Source organism: Chamaea fasciata, unplaced genomic scaffold (assembly GCF_029207755.1).
Source record: "Chamaea fasciata isolate MVZ Bird 193981 ecotype frontalis unplaced genomic scaffold, bChaFas1.0.hap1 SCAF_8, whole genome shotgun sequence".
NCBI classification, from domain to species: Eukaryota; Metazoa; Chordata; class Aves; order Passeriformes; family Sylviidae; genus Chamaea; species Chamaea fasciata.
In genome coordinates this window covers 28560073-28580291 of record NW_027094093.1, presented here as the reverse complement: position 1 = coordinate 28580291, position 20219 = coordinate 28560073, and the positions used below count along the sequence as shown (strand labels likewise).

General features: G+C 41.9%; 1 protein-coding gene across 3 annotated transcripts in view; it reads right to left on the bottom strand.

Moving 5' to 3' along the window:
• PDIA5 (protein disulfide isomerase family A member 5) overlaps positions 1 to 20219 on the bottom strand; it is a 97897-nt gene that overhangs the window by 4731 nt on the left and 72947 nt on the right. For all 3 annotated transcript variants that reach the window (XM_066190268.1, XM_066190265.1, XM_066190266.1), the window contains one exon: positions 7542 to 7612. In XM_066190268.1, the coding sequence (XP_066046365.1) occupies positions 7542 to 7612 (71 nt within the window). The remainder of the gene's footprint in view (positions 1 to 7541; positions 7613 to 20219) is intronic.

Here is a 20219-nt window from a genome sequence, read left to right as displayed (position 1 = left end):
TGATCTCATTATCCTAGCAGTAATTAAATAGATTGGCAAAGCCAACCTCAGTTAATTTGCTTGTTTTGTTTAGAATTTGAAAGCCTGACAGGACAATACTTGGTATGATCTCGCTTTGTCGGTCTTCAAGTGGAAAGTACTAGATAAAGTGAACAGTGTTCTTACCTTAAATATCTGGCTTCAGATTTTAAACATTAATAAGGCTATTACAGAACCAGGACTCTTGAGAGCTGTTAAAAACATGTATGATCCCATTTTTTTTTCTTTTTGTAAACACAGAGACTCCTACACATTCAGGGCTAATTTAAATGAGAAGTTAGGAATAATAAACTGCAAAAGAGTTTCATCTAAGTATTTCTGCCTTCCTGACCTTAGCAGCCAGCCAAAATTTAGAGCTCTGTTGGCTCCTCCTGTGTAAAGAAAAGCTTAGAATGGAGACAAACATTATTTTATGACACAGCATGAAGACAGAAAGAATACTAGAAGTCCTGATTTCCTACAAACTAGAAAAATAAATAAAATCATCTTTTTTCTCTCTGCTCTAAATATCACACAGGGAGAGATTACAGCCAGAAAAAAGGGAAGGTATGCAGCATGTGCACATGCAGATCTTAGTAGCTGGTTTGAGACATGAAACTGTTGTGACTGATGACCCATCTGTTCTTTTAATTTTCTAATAAGAAAATTAGTTTTTAGTACACTGGAAGGAAGAGGGAAAAAGGAAGAGAAACTCTCTTTATCTGTACCTCTGGAAATATCTAAACTGATACTGGCTGGAGAAGAGTCCAATTTCATTTACAAAAGGCCTTTGTGAGAACAGCCCCCCTTGAGGAGAGGGTGCAGTGCAGGAATGCATAAGCCACTGTTAACCTTGTTCAGAACATCTTCACCTGTTACCTCAGAACAGATGACTGATGGATGTTAAAGAGCTGGCTTCTGACAGAAATGCTCAGTAGCGTCCTTGAGGCACAGCTCTCCTCTACAGCACATGGAAACCTAAGCTGGCCCATCTGTGCTTAGTTGTGCTCACACAGATCCCAGTGTGAGTCTGTCACAGCAGCCACATGAGCCCAGTGCTGTGTCTAATCCAACAGGTCTAATGGCACATCTGGAATAGCATTTGGGGCATGTGTCCATGGTCTGTCCTCTCTGCAATGCTCCTAGTGCAAGCACCCACACAGCCCCACCACTGCAACACCATTTTGAGCCCAGCTCTTTCAGAACATACACGTTTGGTTATTTTTACAGCCAGTGAGAGAAGAGGAACAGTGATTTTCAAAAGCCTTGTAACTCATACAGACGTGAGCAAAATTTCATAGAGGAACATCTAATTCCCAAGACTGTATCTGAGGCTGCATTTCAATGCCTGCTGCCAACAGTGGCTGAGTAAGAGTACTTAGGAGAGCTTGAGTGATTACTTTGGAGTGGAAATGTTAAGGCAGCCTAAATATAGAGGTTGCTACCATCTCTGTGAACTCATTATCATAGCATCACAGTCCTAATTGTCTTGCCTGTCTCACAGCGGAAGATCAAATATAGTGCACTGAGAGAAAAGTGATGCTGGAAAACACTTGTAGCAAAACACACTTCTGGACTGAGGACCAATTCTCATCTCCATTCCATCAACTCCAGACAGCTGAACTCTGAGACACACCAGAATTTCAGCAAATAGCACTGATGCCCTTTGCTTCTTTCTGTTTGCGTTTTCATGGAATGTGAATATGGAGCTCCATTGCTGACAGAGGTGTGTCCTACCAGAGTGAATTCCTGCATGGCTCTACTGAAAGGCTGTGTGTAAAAAGATGCAGAATCCTGGCTCAAGTGAGCAGTGATACACTGTCTGTGTATGAGGGAAATGAGGGAGAAGTTTCCCCCCATTCTCAATCCTCTTAGCAACTATCAGCTTTTCTGCTTCACGAAAGAAGGAAACTGAGTCAGGTAAAATATCAACCCAAAAATCTCTGTCAAAATGTGGTTGAAGACTTCTGGAGAATTTGCCTCTCAGCACTGGTTTTCATATTCAACTACCAGCAACAAGTTACACAGAAGTGCACTGGAGAGCACAAGTTAGAACGACCTACATGCTTTGACCTGCAAACCCACTATGTTTATTCAACCACAAACTACAGACATATTAAGCATAAGACATCTGTAATAGGTGTCCAGGAGCCAAGACACTTGGCATCCCCTCTCACAAATTCCCTCTCATCAAGAGGGAAAAACCCTCTAAAAATCTGTGAGAGAAAGAAACTCTGCTAACACTGGTCTAACGTGTGTGTGTGTGTGTGTGTGTGTGTGTATAGATGTCCATTATGGAAAAATCCAGTGTAATCAGAAGGCCAGATTGATTTTATGGAGATTTTGATTGTTAGGGCTGAAATTTAATTTCTTGAGCTTTCCTCTAACCAGAGGGGAAAATCCACTGAAAAAGCATTTCAGGGAGAAAAAGCTGTAAGTGCTATATTTGCAACATGCACCAAACTCCACGGGATTATGGATTCTCTATAACCCAAAGCTCTGCTGCCTTAGATATTGGCAATACATCATTATATACAAGTCCTTTCTCCACAGCCAATGCTGTTCAGGTGTATCACCAGCCTGTTCAGTAGCTGTAGAAGGAGTAGAAATGTTATCAAATGAAAAGATAATCAATCAGAGACTGTGGACCCCAAAGGAAGTTTCTTGGAGTACATCCAACTTTCTTTATTTTACAAGTAGTTCCTCACAACTGGTATGCACCCTGTAATAATTAATAGTATCAGGTGAGTATGCACAGCAACGCACAGTAACGATAACAGCAGCAACAACAATAACCCACTCAATAAGTATGCATTTCTCCATAGTCAGGATAGATTAATATGAGTCTAGAAACATCTAGAATAAGGGACAGGAAAATACCTTTACTTGAAAAAGGAATCCCCAACGTTTCATGGTTCTCCCAAAAAACTGGGAGTTTAACTACAGAGTTGCAAACTTTAATCAGCACGTCAATAGACCGTGAGCAGTGTATGAGCAGCTCTGAAGAGCTCTGAGGAAATAGAGCATGGCATATTTTTCAGATTAAGAGGATTGATCACAAAAGCTGAGCTGTTGCAAAACCCAGAACTTTTCTTTTAGGTGCTTCAGTAGAAATGGAGTTGTGCTGAAAATGTGACCACTGATCTCCAGGTGCCCCAGCTGTAATAGAAGGGTGATGCATTATTTTGTTACTAAGTGTTAGAAGGAAAAAGAAGTACTGGAAGTATAATCTAATCATACATCAGAAATCACAGTTCCCTTCCAACAGAATTATGAAACAACTTTTTGCTCTAGAGGGATCTTACAGGTAAGAAACACAATTACATTCAACAGTTCAAACAGATGTGCAGAAAATTGAAAGTGGGATCCCTTGACCTTCCAGGTGACTCCTCTTTTCTGTTCTTAAAGCTTTCTTTTTAACAGTTTGCCTCCCAGTCACCACGTAATGATGTAGTAAAAATAACCCCCTGGAATCCTAGCTGCTCTCCTGTTAAAATATGTACTGCCACACACCGGTTTATTGATTCAAGAAAATAAATCTCTGCTAGAGCTAATATTGACTTTTGTTATGAAAATGGAAGTGAATAGCTAACTGAATATTGATTTGAGAGAGGAATGATATTTGATAAGCTTAAAAAAAGTAAAAGCAAAATTGCAGCATGGAAATAAATGCTTCCAAACAACATTTTAAAAGTATAATCAATTCCAGATGACAATTACCTGATTACTAGTAAAAAAGTCTGTTGTTGCCAACTGTCTTAAAAGCACCTATAAATAAGATGTGCATTCTTCCCTATGATTACTCCACAGCTTTCAATTTATGTCACCTGTTCTGGATCCTAACAGCAGTTAGGGACTGGTTTGCTAAAGTTTGTTGTAATTCAGCTACTGTTCTCTGAAAGGCCTTGCAAATGGGAGATTCATTATCAGTTGCCCAGATGTGGCATGGCATCATTACGGGAGGTGCAGTTCATCAGCTGTTCCTAAACCAGGCCTATTTGCAAAGGGGACATCCATTAGTACAACGTGATGTACAGTGCTAACATCACCATATTTAATGAGTCTAATTTAAAAGAAATTCAGCATATGCTTTTTAAGCAAACAGATCAAATTCCTTGCCAAACTAAAATATTAACTCCTTTGAATAACTCTGTACAGCCATTTAGTTGGTATAATAATTTTAAACTGTGATTCACAATACACACTGGGGACCCACCAGTTTCACTGCTGACTGGCCCACTCACACCCCAGGTCACCCCATTTGCTGAACCCTTTCCAGCAATTGCTGCTACAGCTGTTTCCGTGGGAACTCACTGGAATCCAGGTGTGGTGCTCTGATTTGGGTCAATGCATTTGTACAGGAACAGTCTCCTGTGAAAATGGGAAGATTGGTCAAAGAGCAGCTCCTTTGCAGGAGTGCCAGAGATTTGTTACTGAGAGGCCTTGAAGAGTCAAGAGCTTTCCTTCACCAAATCCAAGCTGGAACATCACAAATCAGTTCCTTCAAGCTGAGCTTTAGGATCAGCCAAAAGGCAGCATGCAGATTTTTTAGTTTTCAAGAGAGACTGTGGAGCAGATACTGAACATGCCTTCCTGCTCTTCAATCTGTTGAGCTAAGTGACAACCCTCACATTTGCATTTTCTGACGTTCACTGGTCACTGCCAGAACTTGAGCTGTGGGGCACTGGCCAAAGGCTTTCCCCTGGCAGCTGTGTGCTAAGCCCACAGCACCCCAAGCTAAGAATGCTCCAGATAAGTTTTTTTTTTTCCTTTTAAATAACTGAAAAATATGCTCACTGCCACTGGAATAGCCTCTCCACGGATCTGGTCCTACTGGCACTGAATTTCTCCAGGAAGATGGAAAGACTGGAGCCTCTGGTATGTGGGTCTCAGCCTGAGCCATGTTTTGCAGCAGCCACAGGACTGCCCCAGGCCAGCAAGCAGGCTGGGGATTCTGGCTAAAACCACCAGCAGTGATGTGGCCAATGAGAGCTGACATTTGGGGCCAATGTTCCAAGCAGTGCATTTTTAAACTCCAACTCCAGCAGTGCAGATGATGAAAAAGTAGAGGATTGCACAGAGCCCCGGGGGAGGGGGCTTCTGCGCCAAAACCACCCCCTTGCAGTCAATCTGCAGAGCCAGAGACACGTATTTAACAGCTTCAAGCTCTGCTCATCTTCAAAATTCCAATGTAAAGACTCAAAGTCTCCCAAAGGATACTTTTCAGGATACCATTTATAACCAATTCAAGGCTGGAATGTTTTTGATTGTTCTTTGGCTTCTGCAGTATTAAATGTTTAATTAAAAGACCCTTCTTTTAAGAAGAAGATACAGTTTAAATGCTAAAGTGCTCTGTTAAGTGAAAAACCTTTCTCCAGGGGAGAAAAAAGGACACTACTATAGAAATGAAGTAGTGAAAAGAATCTACTACTTAAAATGAAAATTAGTAATCTTGCCCTGTTTTTGAAAGAATAAATACTTCCTTTCTCTTAAGCACTGATTTGACTAAAGTTTGAAACCTTACAGATCTAAATTAGTTTGACGGCTCAGTCCAGTTTGAAACATGGGAATAGGGCCTGTACTGCTTGTGGGAACAACAATATGCCCTTCTAAATTCTGAAACAGGTTTGTTTCCTTTTCCACAATGGCACAAACTGGCAGCAGGAAGCACCTTGGCAGGTTAGAGCTGCACACAATTAAATAGGGGCCCCCAACATAATCAGTCCCTGGCACTTTCGTAAGCCATTGGGGTGGAATAACATAATTCTCCCTAACTGCACGCACCTCTTTAAAACTGTACCAGCCTTAATATTCCCTATTGGCTCTCCTGTTCCAACTCATTACATTTTATATCTCCCTACTTCAGCCTTAAGCTGAAGTCAAGAGTTGCAACTGTCAATCACTGCTCTGCCCTTCGAGTCCTTTCATAACCTGCAGTCTGAAGGAAAAGCTTCCCAGGCCTGCATTTCCCACCACCACCCTGTCCAACTAACTGTGCCATGATTCAGCTTGTTAATACATCCTGGGGCTCTAATAAGCAAGTTTCACAATGTTTGGTACATTTGCTTCACATCCTCTGACTGAAATTTTAATGAGTTTCGGAGAGAGAGGCTTCATTGGGAACTACCAGAAAAGTGGGAAAACAAGGATACTTTCTCAGAGATCTTGGAAACAAAGAAGTAACCAAAAGGCATCTGAGCAAACTAATTTACAGCAGCAGGAGAACCAAAAGCTGCATGCCTATGAATCTTCTGTGTGCCAGAGGGCAGAAGTGATGGACTCCTAATTTAGGCAGTCAGTGATACAAGAATGATTTGTTTCTTGTCAATCTGATGCGTTTCCTGTCTTACAGAACAGCTGAGAGGAAAAGAAAAAAATTACAAAAATTCTTCTGTTATGGAATACAACTGTTACAAAATTACCTCTTCATTTAGAACACAGAATAGGATAAATTATTTCAGCTGGATGGACCTACAAGGATTATCTAGTCCAGCTGCCGGGCCAATTCAGAGCTGACCAAAAGTTAAAGCCTTGTTAAGATGTTGTCCAAATGTCCCTTAAACACTGACAGGCTCAGGGCATCGACCACCTCTCTAAGGAGCTTGTTCCAGGGACTGATCACCCTCTTGGTAAAGAAGTGTGTCCTACTGTACAGTCAGAACTTCCCCTGGCACAGCTTTGACTTATTCCCATGTGTCCTGTCATTGGATTCCAGGGAGAAGACCCCAGCATCTCCCTCTCTGTTTCCCCTCCTGAGGAAGGTGTAGATAGCAACTTCCATATTAAATTACCAAATCATTTTCTTGCCACACCTAAACACAAAGCAATTGTGAAGTTGGAACAAATTCAGAGATCAGAATGAAATATGGTTCACTAAAAGATACCAAACAGGTTTCTAGCTAGTTATCTGCTTAAATACAGAGGCTCAAGTGTTTGGTATTTTTTAAATCCTAAATCTGCATGTGCTCAGTTAAAAAAGGTTCAGCTGATGCAAGGAAATTACCCAATGTGATTCAGCCATCAGATGCATTTTCAAGGCCAAAGCATAACGGTCCTAGAAGAGCATCCTGGGCTCAAGTCGGCCAAATTACAGAAATACATTATATTTTGTGCTATGCAAGAAAGGATTAGTTAAGTCATATGATTGAGGTCTTCAGGACTATCACACAACTTGTGGTTTCTCTACATGTACCCCAACAGCTAACAAAAGTTGAAGAGGAATGGAGATTATATGAATTATCTTTAATCCCTCAGTGAGAAAGAATTGTATTTCTCTTCATACAAAGTAACTCTTACACAAAGACTTAAACATAAAAGACAGCTAATTAGGGAAAACAGAACAGGCTGGAAGTGTAACTCAAGTTGACCATAAAAGATACAACCCCTATGATGCAGACACATTTCTTTTAGTGTAACAGCAATTTTATCTACAAACCTATTATCTTATTAATAAGGAAAGCCTATAAGGTACAAATGTTGGAAAACACTCTTAAATATCACAGAAATAATTAACAGCAAGTTACCTTGCGATCTTCTTTAAAGACTTCAGCAGCAGTTGTGAAATGTGGAATGGCATTTTTACAGTGAGGACACCCTGTTTGACACAGGAAGAAAAAAACATCATAAACTTTAGTTGTAGGAAAAATACTGGGACAAAGTCAAGACACAAGGTGAATCAGTGAAAAATTTGAATTAAAAATCGCTCTAGACAGGAGCTCTCCAGTTCTGGAATGAGCAGGACAAAGCATGTGTAGACCCTGTGTCAGCTACATGAAAGCGAGCACATGTTTAAAATCCCTGTGACTTCAAGGAGTTTAGGTGTATATTTACATACTCAAGGAGTTTAGGTGTATATTTACGGTTACAAGACATCCCATAATAGGGGCCATGGTGCAGGGGGCTTTTCTCCATCACCAGTCCCCTAAGGGCACTTCAGGAGCACCAGACACAGAGAGACCACTGCCCTGCTCTGTACCTCCTGGTATTGCCAGGTAGGTTATTGCTGCTGCCGCCACAATTACCAGCTACATTTGGGCATGGGAATAAAGACAGCACAGCTGGGAACAGAGGGAGGCTGGAAGTTGGAAAGGAAATTGCTGGGAGCATTTATAATATTTGGAAATGGCCTGTGCTTCAGAAGCAATGCCTATAAATTATTGTCTATGAATAATCTAAACTACTCTCAAATCACCATTACTACACTAAGTAAGGCTTTAAAAAGGAAAGTACCTGCATATGTGTAATAAATTATTTTTTAAAAACCCAGCACAGAGGCTGATCCCAAGTAAAGACTCAGGACACTGTTTTTTGCTCAGATGCACATTAAAAAAGGAATGGATGCACTTCAGTCAAGCCTGTGTAGTGCTGGCAAAGGAGTTCATCTGGGTATTATTTTAGGATAGGAACAGAAAAATCACAAATGAGTTGCTCACAAGCACCAATTACAGCTTTACCAGTATTTTACATGATGAACAAGTGTCTGTGTTACTTTAAAATCAGGACTGAACAAATGCCCTCTTAGGAGACTTGCAGCCACCCTCCTAAGCTACTCTCACTTTGAGCTGACAAGAAAAATAGTATCTGTGCATAAACACTGCACACCCCTTTCCACAAAGGGAAGGCTGAATACCCCTTCCAGCTTCACCAAAATGTAATTTCATTGCTTGCATGCACTGCTTTGAGTTTTAGAGCATTTTTTCCTTCAGAATAGGGTTCTGAAAGCACTGCAGTGACACACCTGTGTAAATACACTGAGAGTCTGTACAGTAGCTAAGAATACCAGAAAATCAAGGAGATGTTTCCTGGGAAACTGAGGCACTTGTGTAAATCCATCTTAATGGCTTCAAACTCTTTATGCAGCACGATGGCAGCTGTGTTTCAGTGGGAGATAGCACAGTGTTCTACAGCTTGCAAACTATTAACCTTGTTGAGTCGTTCAGCATGTGCCTGGAAGAAAATGGTCAAGAAAGAAAAGGAGGAGAAGGAAGAAGAGAAGAAAGAGGAGGAGGAGGAGGTTTCAGGCTGTTCCCATGTCCATCAGCCCACTTTGGTGACCCATTTTCTCTCTTACCACTTGTCTGGCCTGTCTGCTTGATAGTGAAGCGCCTGCAGGTCAAGCCTGCCTCTTAACAAATCTTGGATAATTTTCTGTACTGTGAGGGGACTGCCTCGGTTGACTTGTTAACACTGCTCTACACAAATAAATCAGAACTGGTGACATCATCGAAAAAGAATTTCAGAAACAAAAAATGGATAAAAATCAGGCACCTCTAAAACAGGAACACTTGTTCTTAACTACATGCTGCAGATTTTCTGGAAAGCACTTCCAACTGTTACAGTAAAACATAAATGCTCCTAAAAACTTAAACCTTTCAGGTTCCCTTTTTTGCTTATGATATTGAGCTTGAAATTTAGATTTCACTAAAGAACATCTTTTAAACACTCAATAAAAGATATTTCAGGACAGTAAGGCCTCTCTCAAAGCCCCTAGTGAAGTTGTAGCAGGGAAGAGCTCTTCATGAGCCACACTCTGCAAGAAAATGAGAACACAAATAACAAGCATGTTCTTCCACACAAAAATACCAAATCCAATACCAAATCATGAGAAGTTACCTTCATCTACCCATCTGAAGCTCCATCCCTCCTCCCTTCACTTCTCTCTTGGCCCAACCTCCTTTCTTTACTGCACTGTGCTCACAAAACTAAAACACAACCATATGGCTTTTGGCAGAGCTGCCTCCAAGTCCAGTAGGCATTTTGTTAGCCTTGGACATCCATCCACAGAACAGATGTGAATGCTACACTGAATTCCCAAGGAGTTTCAAGGAGTCACTGAAAAAGGGGGAAGGAGCACATCATATGGAACAGCAGAACTTCATCTGTTACAACTTAGAAGGATTGCCAAATGCAGCAAACACTTGGAAGTCACCCAACCCAGTCATTCTATTTAAAGCACACATGCCAAAAAAAATAAAAGCAGAGGTTGATGTCTTCATTTTGACAGACGGAAAACTTGTTCTCCCCATTCCCTCCTCACACCCACTATCACACGTTTATTTTAAGTGTTAACACTATCTTCTAGATTCGAAAGTGCAAGGAAAGGAAATGTACTGAGCACAGTACATGAGGATAGGAAGTGTGCAGCTTCCTCACAAAGGATTTTTCAGATGGGCTGCAATGGAAAGAGATTAAACTGGTGGCATATGAAGGTGTGAGGAAGGTGTCAAGAACCAAAAGGTCCTGCCCATTCTCAATCACTATGGACTAAACAAGTGGAAAAATTCATTTTAGTTGAATGATTTGGATCCTGTGGTAAGCACACAGACTTCCTGCAAGGACAAGAAGGGGAATTTTAACTGAGCAGCATTGAAAGCAGCACTTCTGGGAGCAGAGCCTTCTAACACAGATGCAGGCCTTTGCTTTAACAATTTTCTTTTTTCATTTTTACAACAGTGTCAAATTTGATCTCAACAGGGTTAAGAGCGGATGTGAACTGAACAGTAATTTCCTGTGCCTGACTTGAGAAATGTGAAAGAAACATCCAGCCTTTCCACAGGATCCCAGTACTGGCACACAAAACCTCTATCATTCCTGCACATCTCAAGATAATTCCATTTCCTAATGCTGAAACACAGTTGCATCACCTGGTAGGAAAACAAGAGAACTTGCCATCTCAGGCATGTGCAGTAGCATGTGCTGGGGCCATTCCCTGTTCACAATCAGCAAACAATACAGCTTTAATAGAGTTCTGGCCAGACACTCAGCTCTGTGCTCAGAATTCGGCTCTCTGGAGGACCCTCCATACAGTCCATTGTGGCATCTGCTCCCCCTGACCTGCCGGGGCACGAGGGCTGCCTGCTGAAATCACGGGTCTCTGGATCCATGTGAAAACACCTGCAGCTGAGGAGTTCTGAAGTTCTCTTTGCCTTTGTACTACAAATCTAAAAAATTACAAAAACCCAGTACTTTCTACAAGGTTTTTCTCCACCATTCATGTTGTAAAGTTGGTAGGAGATGTGGTACAGTCACAGCAGGCACCATCACATTCCTCACCTTGAAAACCAAGTAGTTCTCGACTGAGCCAGTATATGAGAAATATGGTTTCTGTGGGAAAAATTCAAGAGGAATGGCCTATGTACAGCAGACAAGGGAAATCAAGCAAGCAAGCAGGCTTCACTCAGAGCCATTATCACTGAGGGGAGAGGGAGTCAGATTAAATCTCCTCTAATTAGAGAGGCATTTAAAGGAAAGTTAGTGGGTCTTTAGGGAGATGAAGTGATGGAAAATACATAACCCATCTTATTTTCCATGGACTGGATTTACTGACAGCAAGAACAACCTCAAGGTACAGCACCGTCTCAAGGTATCTTTGAGGAAAGACACAGGGAGCCAGCATTGGTTTGGGCACAGAAAGGGGCTGGAAGTTCATTCTCATGGAAACACTGCTTTGAGGACTGTGAAGAAGTAAAGAACTGCACGGTTGAGCTGGATGTGATTTCCAAAATGATGTCACAACACATTTGTTACATGATATAAAACAAAGATAGCACATGGGGAAATAGAAAAACTTAACTAAGTGCTCACATCACCTTGTGAACTGGTTTTTTGTTTTTTAAACAAAAAGCAAACTGAGGAAAAAGTAATATAAACACTTTTTCAGGTAAGGTAAGAATGACACAAAATTGATATGATGTGGTAGCAATTTGATAAATTTTCAGACATAATACCCTGTGAAAACATTTTCCATAATTGCAGGATCCCATGGGATGCAGAAGGGATGCAAGGAGGATTTCAAAGCAGTGGAACAACCTAGTGAATAACCTACGTATCTTTATTACATTCAAATGGAGGGTTTTCCATTGAACAGGACTTCTTTTTTTAACCAGCTAATTGTTTAGAGGTGATAGGGAGTCAAAAGTAAAACTTAAGAGATTCTTAAAATTTCAATGTACAAAGGTATTAGGACCAGATGGCAATTCTAAAGATGTCTTGAGAATAGTGCATGAAACAGATGCACCCTGTTGTACAACAGTCACCTCATTACATTTAAAACAAAATTGTGGCAAATTTTCAGAACTTCCTAAAGGAATCAAGTCCTCTTTCCAAAAAAACAGATTTCTATTTGCTTAAATATGAGAAAACAACCTTTAAGTTAGGTAACTTCATGCTTTGTTTAATTTTAAACTACAAAGCCCAGTGCTATAACCTCTCTACAGCTGAACAGTACAAGGTTAATTCAGTTTCCTTAGAAGAGTGGAAGTTGTATTAGCATAGCACATAGAAGAAAGGTGAAGCTGTGTTTTAATGAATATAAATCAAAAGCTAACAATTTGTACAAAATAGATAAAGGAAGCAAATGGACATCAAAGCAGTATCTACAGTCAGCAGAGGTAATAATGATGTTTTAAGTATATAAGGGGCTTTAAATGTATTAGAAGCAAAAGAAATCCAAATAATGCTAGCAATATAGCTTTGGAAGAAAATGATGGAGTTATCAAAAAAAAATTCACTGACTATATAAATTAAAATAGTAAGCAGATGTGGAGAGGGCCTCTATGCCTGGCACCTCTGAAATGCTGTTTGCAGTTCTGGGCCCACGAATCAACAATGAGTTCAAACTGGAGGGGGTTCAGAAGATCCGTAAGAAAAACAACAGAACTGAAAGACGTGTTTCATGGCAAAGGGAGTCAGGAAGCTCAGTGTGTCAACAGCTTAAATCCAAAGATTAAAAAGTGATAAAAATTGAGAAAAGTCAGTCCCTAAATTTCATTATAACGAGCTATTCAATCTGGCTGCCAAAGGCTGAGTAAGCTCCAGAGCCTGCTGCATGCTGAAGCCAGTCAAATTTAGATGGAAATTCACATTCCCCATCACTAGTGATTTTTAGTCTGAAAGGAAATGGTTTTCTAGAAGGGATGCTTTCACACAGTGGCTCTGTACCTGATCAGAAGACAGCTGTCCTTGACTTGCATCGCTGAGCTGAGACTGCCACAGCAGTGACATGGTCTGGCTGTCCCCGTGTCACCATCTCCGAGCGGCCGGAGCTGCAGGAGACCAGCACTGCCCGTGGGTCAGGCAAGGACAACAGCCCCTCAATCCTAACCTGAGCATCCCAACCGGAACACTACAGCAGCACAGACTGGGCATTTTGACTCCAGAAAGCACTACCTTATACCTTCTGCCCATCATTAATACATAATGATTTATAACCCTACCCTTGTTGCCATGTGTGCTTTTAGCATCTCGTATGCAATAAAATCTTGATAAATAAAGTAACAAAGCGCTGTGCATATATTTTACATGAGATTTCTTTTCAAGGAGATAGTTTAAACACGCACACATTTTAATGTAGACTGCTTTCATATTAAATACACTAACTTAAAGTGTCAGTACTTTCATAACAAAGTCCTGGCCAACTCCTTAGAGGGGATCTGAAAGCCCAGTGATTTGTGAGACCGTGGCATTTGTGACTGTGCTCTACCCTCAGCATGAGAAAGGGTTCTGCTCCCCCGTCAGCCCCCGGCTTCCTTTAGTACCTCTCAACGGGTGATCTCAAATGCTTTAACTAATATCAATTAATTACGCTTCAAATTGCCCCTAAGAGAGACAGATGTGATTATCCCCCTCTGTCATTACATCCAAGGTTAAGTAGAGTCAGGAAGAGGTTAAGTGACTCACAGGGTTCACAATCCTGCCTGACAGGGAGCCGGGCTGCAAGGTGCTGACTCCATTTGTTCAGCTGTGAAACCATCAGAGCCTCAGAGGGCTCAGCACGTGGCAGGATGGAGCCCTCAGTGTGCAAAGTGCAGAGCAGAGAATGACTTTCCAATTCCCCATCTCTGCTTGAAATCATCACCGTTTAAATAACAGGGGTAGATAGTGCCCTCCGTTATTGGTTTTTAAATGACTGCAATTCTAAGCAAGTGCAAGCAGCAACTCTGCACAGCTATCAATGCCAGCCCGGGAGCTTCCACACCGCAGAGTCAAGCAAAGCCTGTTTCCACTTCAAGAGTTCCAAGCGATTAACTAGAATTAAAACAAGAATATTACTTGGTCAATCAAGGAGAGACAGGCCACAGACAGTAACTGCACAGATAAGAGCTGAAAAAGGGTATACTGCTTAAACCAATGCAATTCGTGTGGCTACAGGAGTTATTGAATCCACAGGCAGATTTGAGAAAGGCATTTGGAGATGTAACTGAACGGTTAATTCACTTTGTTTTACTAGTAGAGAACTGGAGGGCCTTTTTATTGCACATCTGGACCCAAAGCTCATTTGATGACGTGACCTGACACCATAGTATAATCACATCTGTAAGACACCAGATATTAGTAATTGAAAGAGGGTGATGTGTCCTTTGATTTGAAAAATGTTATGAGGTTTTCAGTTAAGCATCAGGTCAACCAAGGCTTGTCTGACTACTCTTAAAAACAGGCAAACTTCAAATTTCACAGCCTGCTGGTGGATTTTGTTGAGTTTTTTTCCCAAGCTATCTGAACTCTTATTTTGTAACACCTTGGAGGTATACAAATGAGACAAAATATACAAACCCCATATTATTGGGAAATCAGAGCCATGAGGCATGAACAATTGCAACAGCAGCAACAAAGTCATCAGAACAGGCCAAATTGCAAAGTGAGGAGAGTAAAAAGACCTGGCACAAAATTCCTAGACTGTTTCATCCACCACAAAAAGCAAGAATATGACTGATTGCAGTGAACTGCAAATGACATGCCACCACTCAGCATTTGGCAACAAGCAATCCTTTGAGATGGAAAACTGTACAGCAAGTCACCTCTGGAGAGAAAGGGTGTAAAGGTCAGCAGTTACACCCAGAACAAACCTGAGCGCCAGTTCCAGCAGACCTGCATTTTCCACTGTGTCACTGGCCTGTGTAGCTCGAGCAAAGCTGGCAGCAGCAGTTCACCAAGCCAGCATCAGCCCGGGTTAACTGCAAACACAGTTATAGAGCAAATGAAATAATTTTGCCATCTGACATGCCAGTGGACACCACTAATAGAAGACACACTGCTGAGGTAGCAACAGCCAGCAGAGCACTGGAATTTCAGCTGCGCTGATGCTTAAAAGCAGCTCCTGTCAAGACAATGTTACGCATCACCAAAAAAATCATCTGTCTTATTGGAAATGGGTTTCGTGACAGTGCATAAGGATGGGTGGCATATTTGTAATTTCTTAATGTACCCACAGTGACACTGCACCAACACAGCTGTGTGTCTGTGAGGAGAGAATTCCATGGAGCAAGAGCACGCACTTCCCTCCTCCTCCTCCCTTCTCACGAGCTGGAGCTGTTTATATACGGGCAATATTCTGCACACCAATTCAAGCAGCTGTAACATTTTAGGGTTACAAAACAAGAGGAGCTGGATCACCCCAAAAACTTTTAGTTTCACCACTCCACCACAGCCGCTGTGAGCACTTTGTGACGGTCACACACAGTCTGGGGAAGCGCCTCAACTTCTGAGTTGAGAGCAGTTCAAACTGTTCTCTCGGCACTAATTATTCTCCTCGGCACAAACACTGGGGCTAAGAGCAGTTCTGCCAGCCTGATTGCAGAGACCACTCTATAAATTCATCCTTTATCAAACCCAGCCTGTTAAGGGGCTCTGTGGCTCAGCACTATTTACACTGACAGGAACACACCTTGGAAACTAGAGCACCACTGATGCAGGAGAGAAAGCAGTTAGTGGCAGAGCTAACATATCAAAATTCTGCACTGCCAGCCCACTCAGGATTTAAAGCCTCATTATCAGAGGGTCCAGACCTCACCTCTGCCTCAGTAAACAACCAGAAAATCCTTCCTGCAAGGGTTTTTGCCTTGAAAGGGATTCTTTCTGTTTAGCATGTTTTTAAGAATTTTTTGATAGCTTAAGCTTCATTTACAAACACACACATTTTGTTGAGGCTCTTTGATACAGCCTCCTAATCAAAACTTAACAAGATGTGCTTGCAAGTGACAGGAAAACCTCTTGGTGGGAGCCAATCTGAGGCCATCATGGGACACTAAATTCATCTGTGCTGCTGCTTTGCTCTGCACTTCTGAACTCATAAACTCAATTGTCAAGTATGTTCTCCCCCTCTGTGCATACTTCACACAGAACTATGTCACCCAAGTCTGCTGAGTGACCCAGCAGAGACCCAGACTGCTCATCTCAGGCCCAGCAGCCACAGGCTGAGGCCTCACAGCCAATAGAATTTGCCATGTTTTCCTACAGCAGTGCAGCTAAACCAAAACACAGCATTAACTCCCCAAAACTGCCTTTGCCAAAGGCTGAGATATGGTGCAACCAGCTTTGTCCAAGCTTGCCCCAGAAAATAGGAAGGATGAAAAGGAAACACTACTGCTTCCTTCAGAACAGCTTTTTGGTGACAGCTTGGGTCCCAGGGCAGGAGGAGCACACTGCCCTCCTGGCTGGCAGCATTAACAGCTAAAAGCCACGTGCACCCTCTGTGCTCACAGTGTGACCCCCCCTCTGGCAAGAACTCTCAGCCAAGTGCTTTTTGTCACCGGATATTCCTTGATGCGTAACTTGGACAGAAGAAACCAAGCAGTTTTTGTTGTGAAAACACAGAGAAGGAGCATACCAGGATACAGAATAATTAGTATTTTGAATAAACTTTGTGGGTAAAATTAATGCAGGTTTGCTTAGCTCTCAGCATTTTATGTGCTCCTGATGAAACACACAGGGATGAGCACGACTCATTTAGTCAGACCCCTGTCTGTTTTCTTACTGCTGAGGAAAGTCCTACCTGATTTCCCACTTACTTGTAATGGTGGCCAGGAGTTGACCCATCAGAGAGCAATGATGTCAATATTCCTGCTTTACTCTCTTTGTTTTACATAAGAACAATACCCAGGTACTATCTCCCACAAACACCTTAGATCAACACACAGCCTTTTACTGGCTCCAAAAACATCCCAAAGTCTTCTGGGACTTTATCAGATGCAACACAAATTAGGCACTTTCATTGACTTCCTCCAGCCCTGAAAGAAAAACCGTACAAAAAAGCTTTAAGTGAAGAACCAAGGAAGCTGATGTCTCTACTAACTGCACATCCTCTTGCAGCAGTACAGCCACTTGCTCCATCCAAAAATACCTCATTAAAACCATCCTTTCTTCTGGGTGTTCTCTGGGTAACCCCTGTGGGTCAGGCTTCACCAGAAAATAACTTTTTCCAGCTGATGAAATTCATTTCCAGTGAAGTGAAAGTTTCACTGCTGAACACAGAACTGGAAATCAGCTCCCAGCAAAGCACTTATTAAAAATACCCATTCTGCAAACCCTGTTGAGTCCCACAAATTGAGGCCATTTGGCAAGTCAATAACACTGGCAACTGCTCCCCTTATGAACCATTAAAAGGGAGCACTTTCCCCCAGCTACTTCCCATTGCTGCTGAAAGTCTTTATTTTTTAAAAAGTGCTTATTAAATCGTGTTTTGACACTAAAAGTAGAAACTGAATGAATTTGATAGGTGCTGAGTCCTGCCATTAAAAGTGACTGATCTAAATACAAAGTGCCCTCCCCCCCATCATTTGAACCTGTTAATGACTGGTCTATTATATATAATTCCTTTTTGACACAGTTGATTCATTTGTAGTCTCTTTGGAAGCAGCAATCTCAACCAAAAAATGACATTCTTGTAACTCAAAAGTGGACATTTTCTGTTTCTGCACAAGAATTAGCAGGGGATGTTATTAAGCCTTTCTTGTTTAGAGAAAATCAGAACTGGATGAGAAGGGGGAAAAACAAACCAAACCACAATAAAAAAAACCAAACCCCAAAACAAATAAAAACCCACTGTGTATCTCAAACTTCAGTATTCCTAGAAATACAGCACTGCTGTGTTGGAAGGAACTTCTGGAGATCATCTACTATAATTCCCTTGCTCAAAACAGGGTCAACTACAGCAGGTTGCCCAGCACTGTCTCCAGCTGGGTTTTGAATATCTCCAAGGATGGAAACTCTTGGGTCAACTTGTTCAAATATTCAATCACAACCACAGTAAAAAAAAAACCCTACCACTTCCTATAAATGTTTAAGCAAACTTTCCTGTGTTTCAGTTTGAGCCCTTTGCCTCTTGTTCTCTCCCTGGCACTGCAGAGAAGTGTCTCACCTAGCTTCAATCATTCTTTTTTTCCCCTTAAATCTGTTTGAGTAATGCAGCAAAAACATCTCCAACCACAAAGACATTATTTACTGGAACTTTTGTTACCCTTTGTGATTCTGACAACTAATCACAACCAACTGCTTCTATTTTGCACGGTTTTCAGTGCTACAGTAGTAGGAGGTTAAAATTTAATGCATTGTCAAAGTCAAATCTCAATTATCTGGAATAACGGAGTGGAGAGAGCACATAAAAGTAAAAATGCAGATAAAACACATCCAGATAAGCTATATGAACAGGGAGGACATAAGAGAAAGAAGAAAGAAAAGTCAGAGCACTGATCCCAGAAGAGACGCTGATGCAAACGGGTCGGCCCAGGACACCTCGCTTTAGCGCTGCAAGTGTTGAACCAAGCTCTGGGTGTAGAGCACAGCTCTGCAGCCACTGCCCTCCCGACCCTCGCTGGTTCAGCACTGCAGTCTACCTGCTCTTGTCCACTTGGCTCACTTCCCAACGTAGTCTGTAGCCCCCAGATCCTGATCATCCATGTACCAGGCTCCGTGTGCACACCAAACCATACTCAGACTAGTTGTCTCCTTTTCCCATTTCTGGACAAAACCAAGCAGTTAAAAAAGTAAGCCTGAAGTAGCTAATGGAATCCAGTACTCCAAGGACTGGATGATGGAAAAAATACAGACACAAATCCCATAAACTCTCCCCAAAATCTTCTCAAATGCTGGTGCATTAATCCTACTGCTCCAGCCCCTCACAGCAGTCCACACACACCTGAGGCTTCATGCTTCCCTGCTGCAGATGGTACCATTGTCTTCCTCTTATTTTAGGCATTTTTGAAGTTAAAGGTACATGAGTGGGATGGCAATTACATCTTCACAAGAGCTGCACAAGAGTCCAGAGAAGAGCTGGGCCAGGTGCTGTGCAGCAGAGATGCCAGCAGCCTGCCCCAAGTCCTATCCCTGAGTAGCTCTAACACATGCCAGCCCACACTGTGTGGCATGGTACAGACCTACCCAAAGGACGTCTGGATGAAGATCTGGTCCCAGGTCATTACTGGCACAAGCAGCACTGGGTTTTCTGCAGCAGGAACTTTTTCCCAAGTGAGTACTGGGAACCTGCCCCAATTCCTGCCTCCTGCCCCAAATCGGTCCTTAGAGCACACACAGATGCCACCAGGCAGGAATGGGAATGTGAAGTCAAGATCTCTGTGGTGGCAAGTCCACAGGAGCAGACTTCTTCCCCCAGTAATTTCCAGAGGCTTGATTCTGATTCTCAATCCTTAAAATATTCCACAGGCACGAGGAATAACCTTTACGCTTCGCCCATATTCCAGGAGACAGAGTAATGAGTTCCCTATCTTTTCCATGTGGATGTAGCAGTCTTCTCCTCCAGAGCTAAATCACTGTGAAGCACTGTTCAGTACCATTAAAGGCCTGCTCAGCTCAGCCCTGAGTTATCGGCGCAGCAGCAGATTGGTGGCTCTCCTATACATACTAAGTAATTTGGACTGGAAGCTGCCACAGGAAAGCCAGATCTCATTTTAATTTACATCTAAGGTATATATCTCTGGCCTTTGCCTAAAGGTTTGTCACTCTAGCTGAAAGTATGACAAAGGTCAGAATACTCAACTTTCTGCTTTAAATTCTAATGACAGATGAGAGATGCATTTCTTAGCATAAATATTTATATATAAACATACTTTATATATGCATGTATACACACCCCCCCAATCCTAAAATATCTCAGCATATGTGTAAGTGTAACAAATACTGCCACAGAGTCACAAGTGAATGGAGTAGCATACTGAGAGTCTGTCCTGACCCAAGCTGTGGATTTGAATAGAAAAAGGAAATTATTTGAGGTAATGGGACCTTGAAATTTTAGCAGTGTTCCTTCTGCACTAAAATAAGCAAGTTAAGATTAATTGGCAATGTAAGCTCCAAGAGGTTTCAAGATTGAGAAGATGGTAAACAAAAGCTAATCTTCCAAATTTATCAGGAAGCACATTATCACTGGACAAAAGCTAAAAACATATAGTGATTTGAATCACTGTAATTATTCT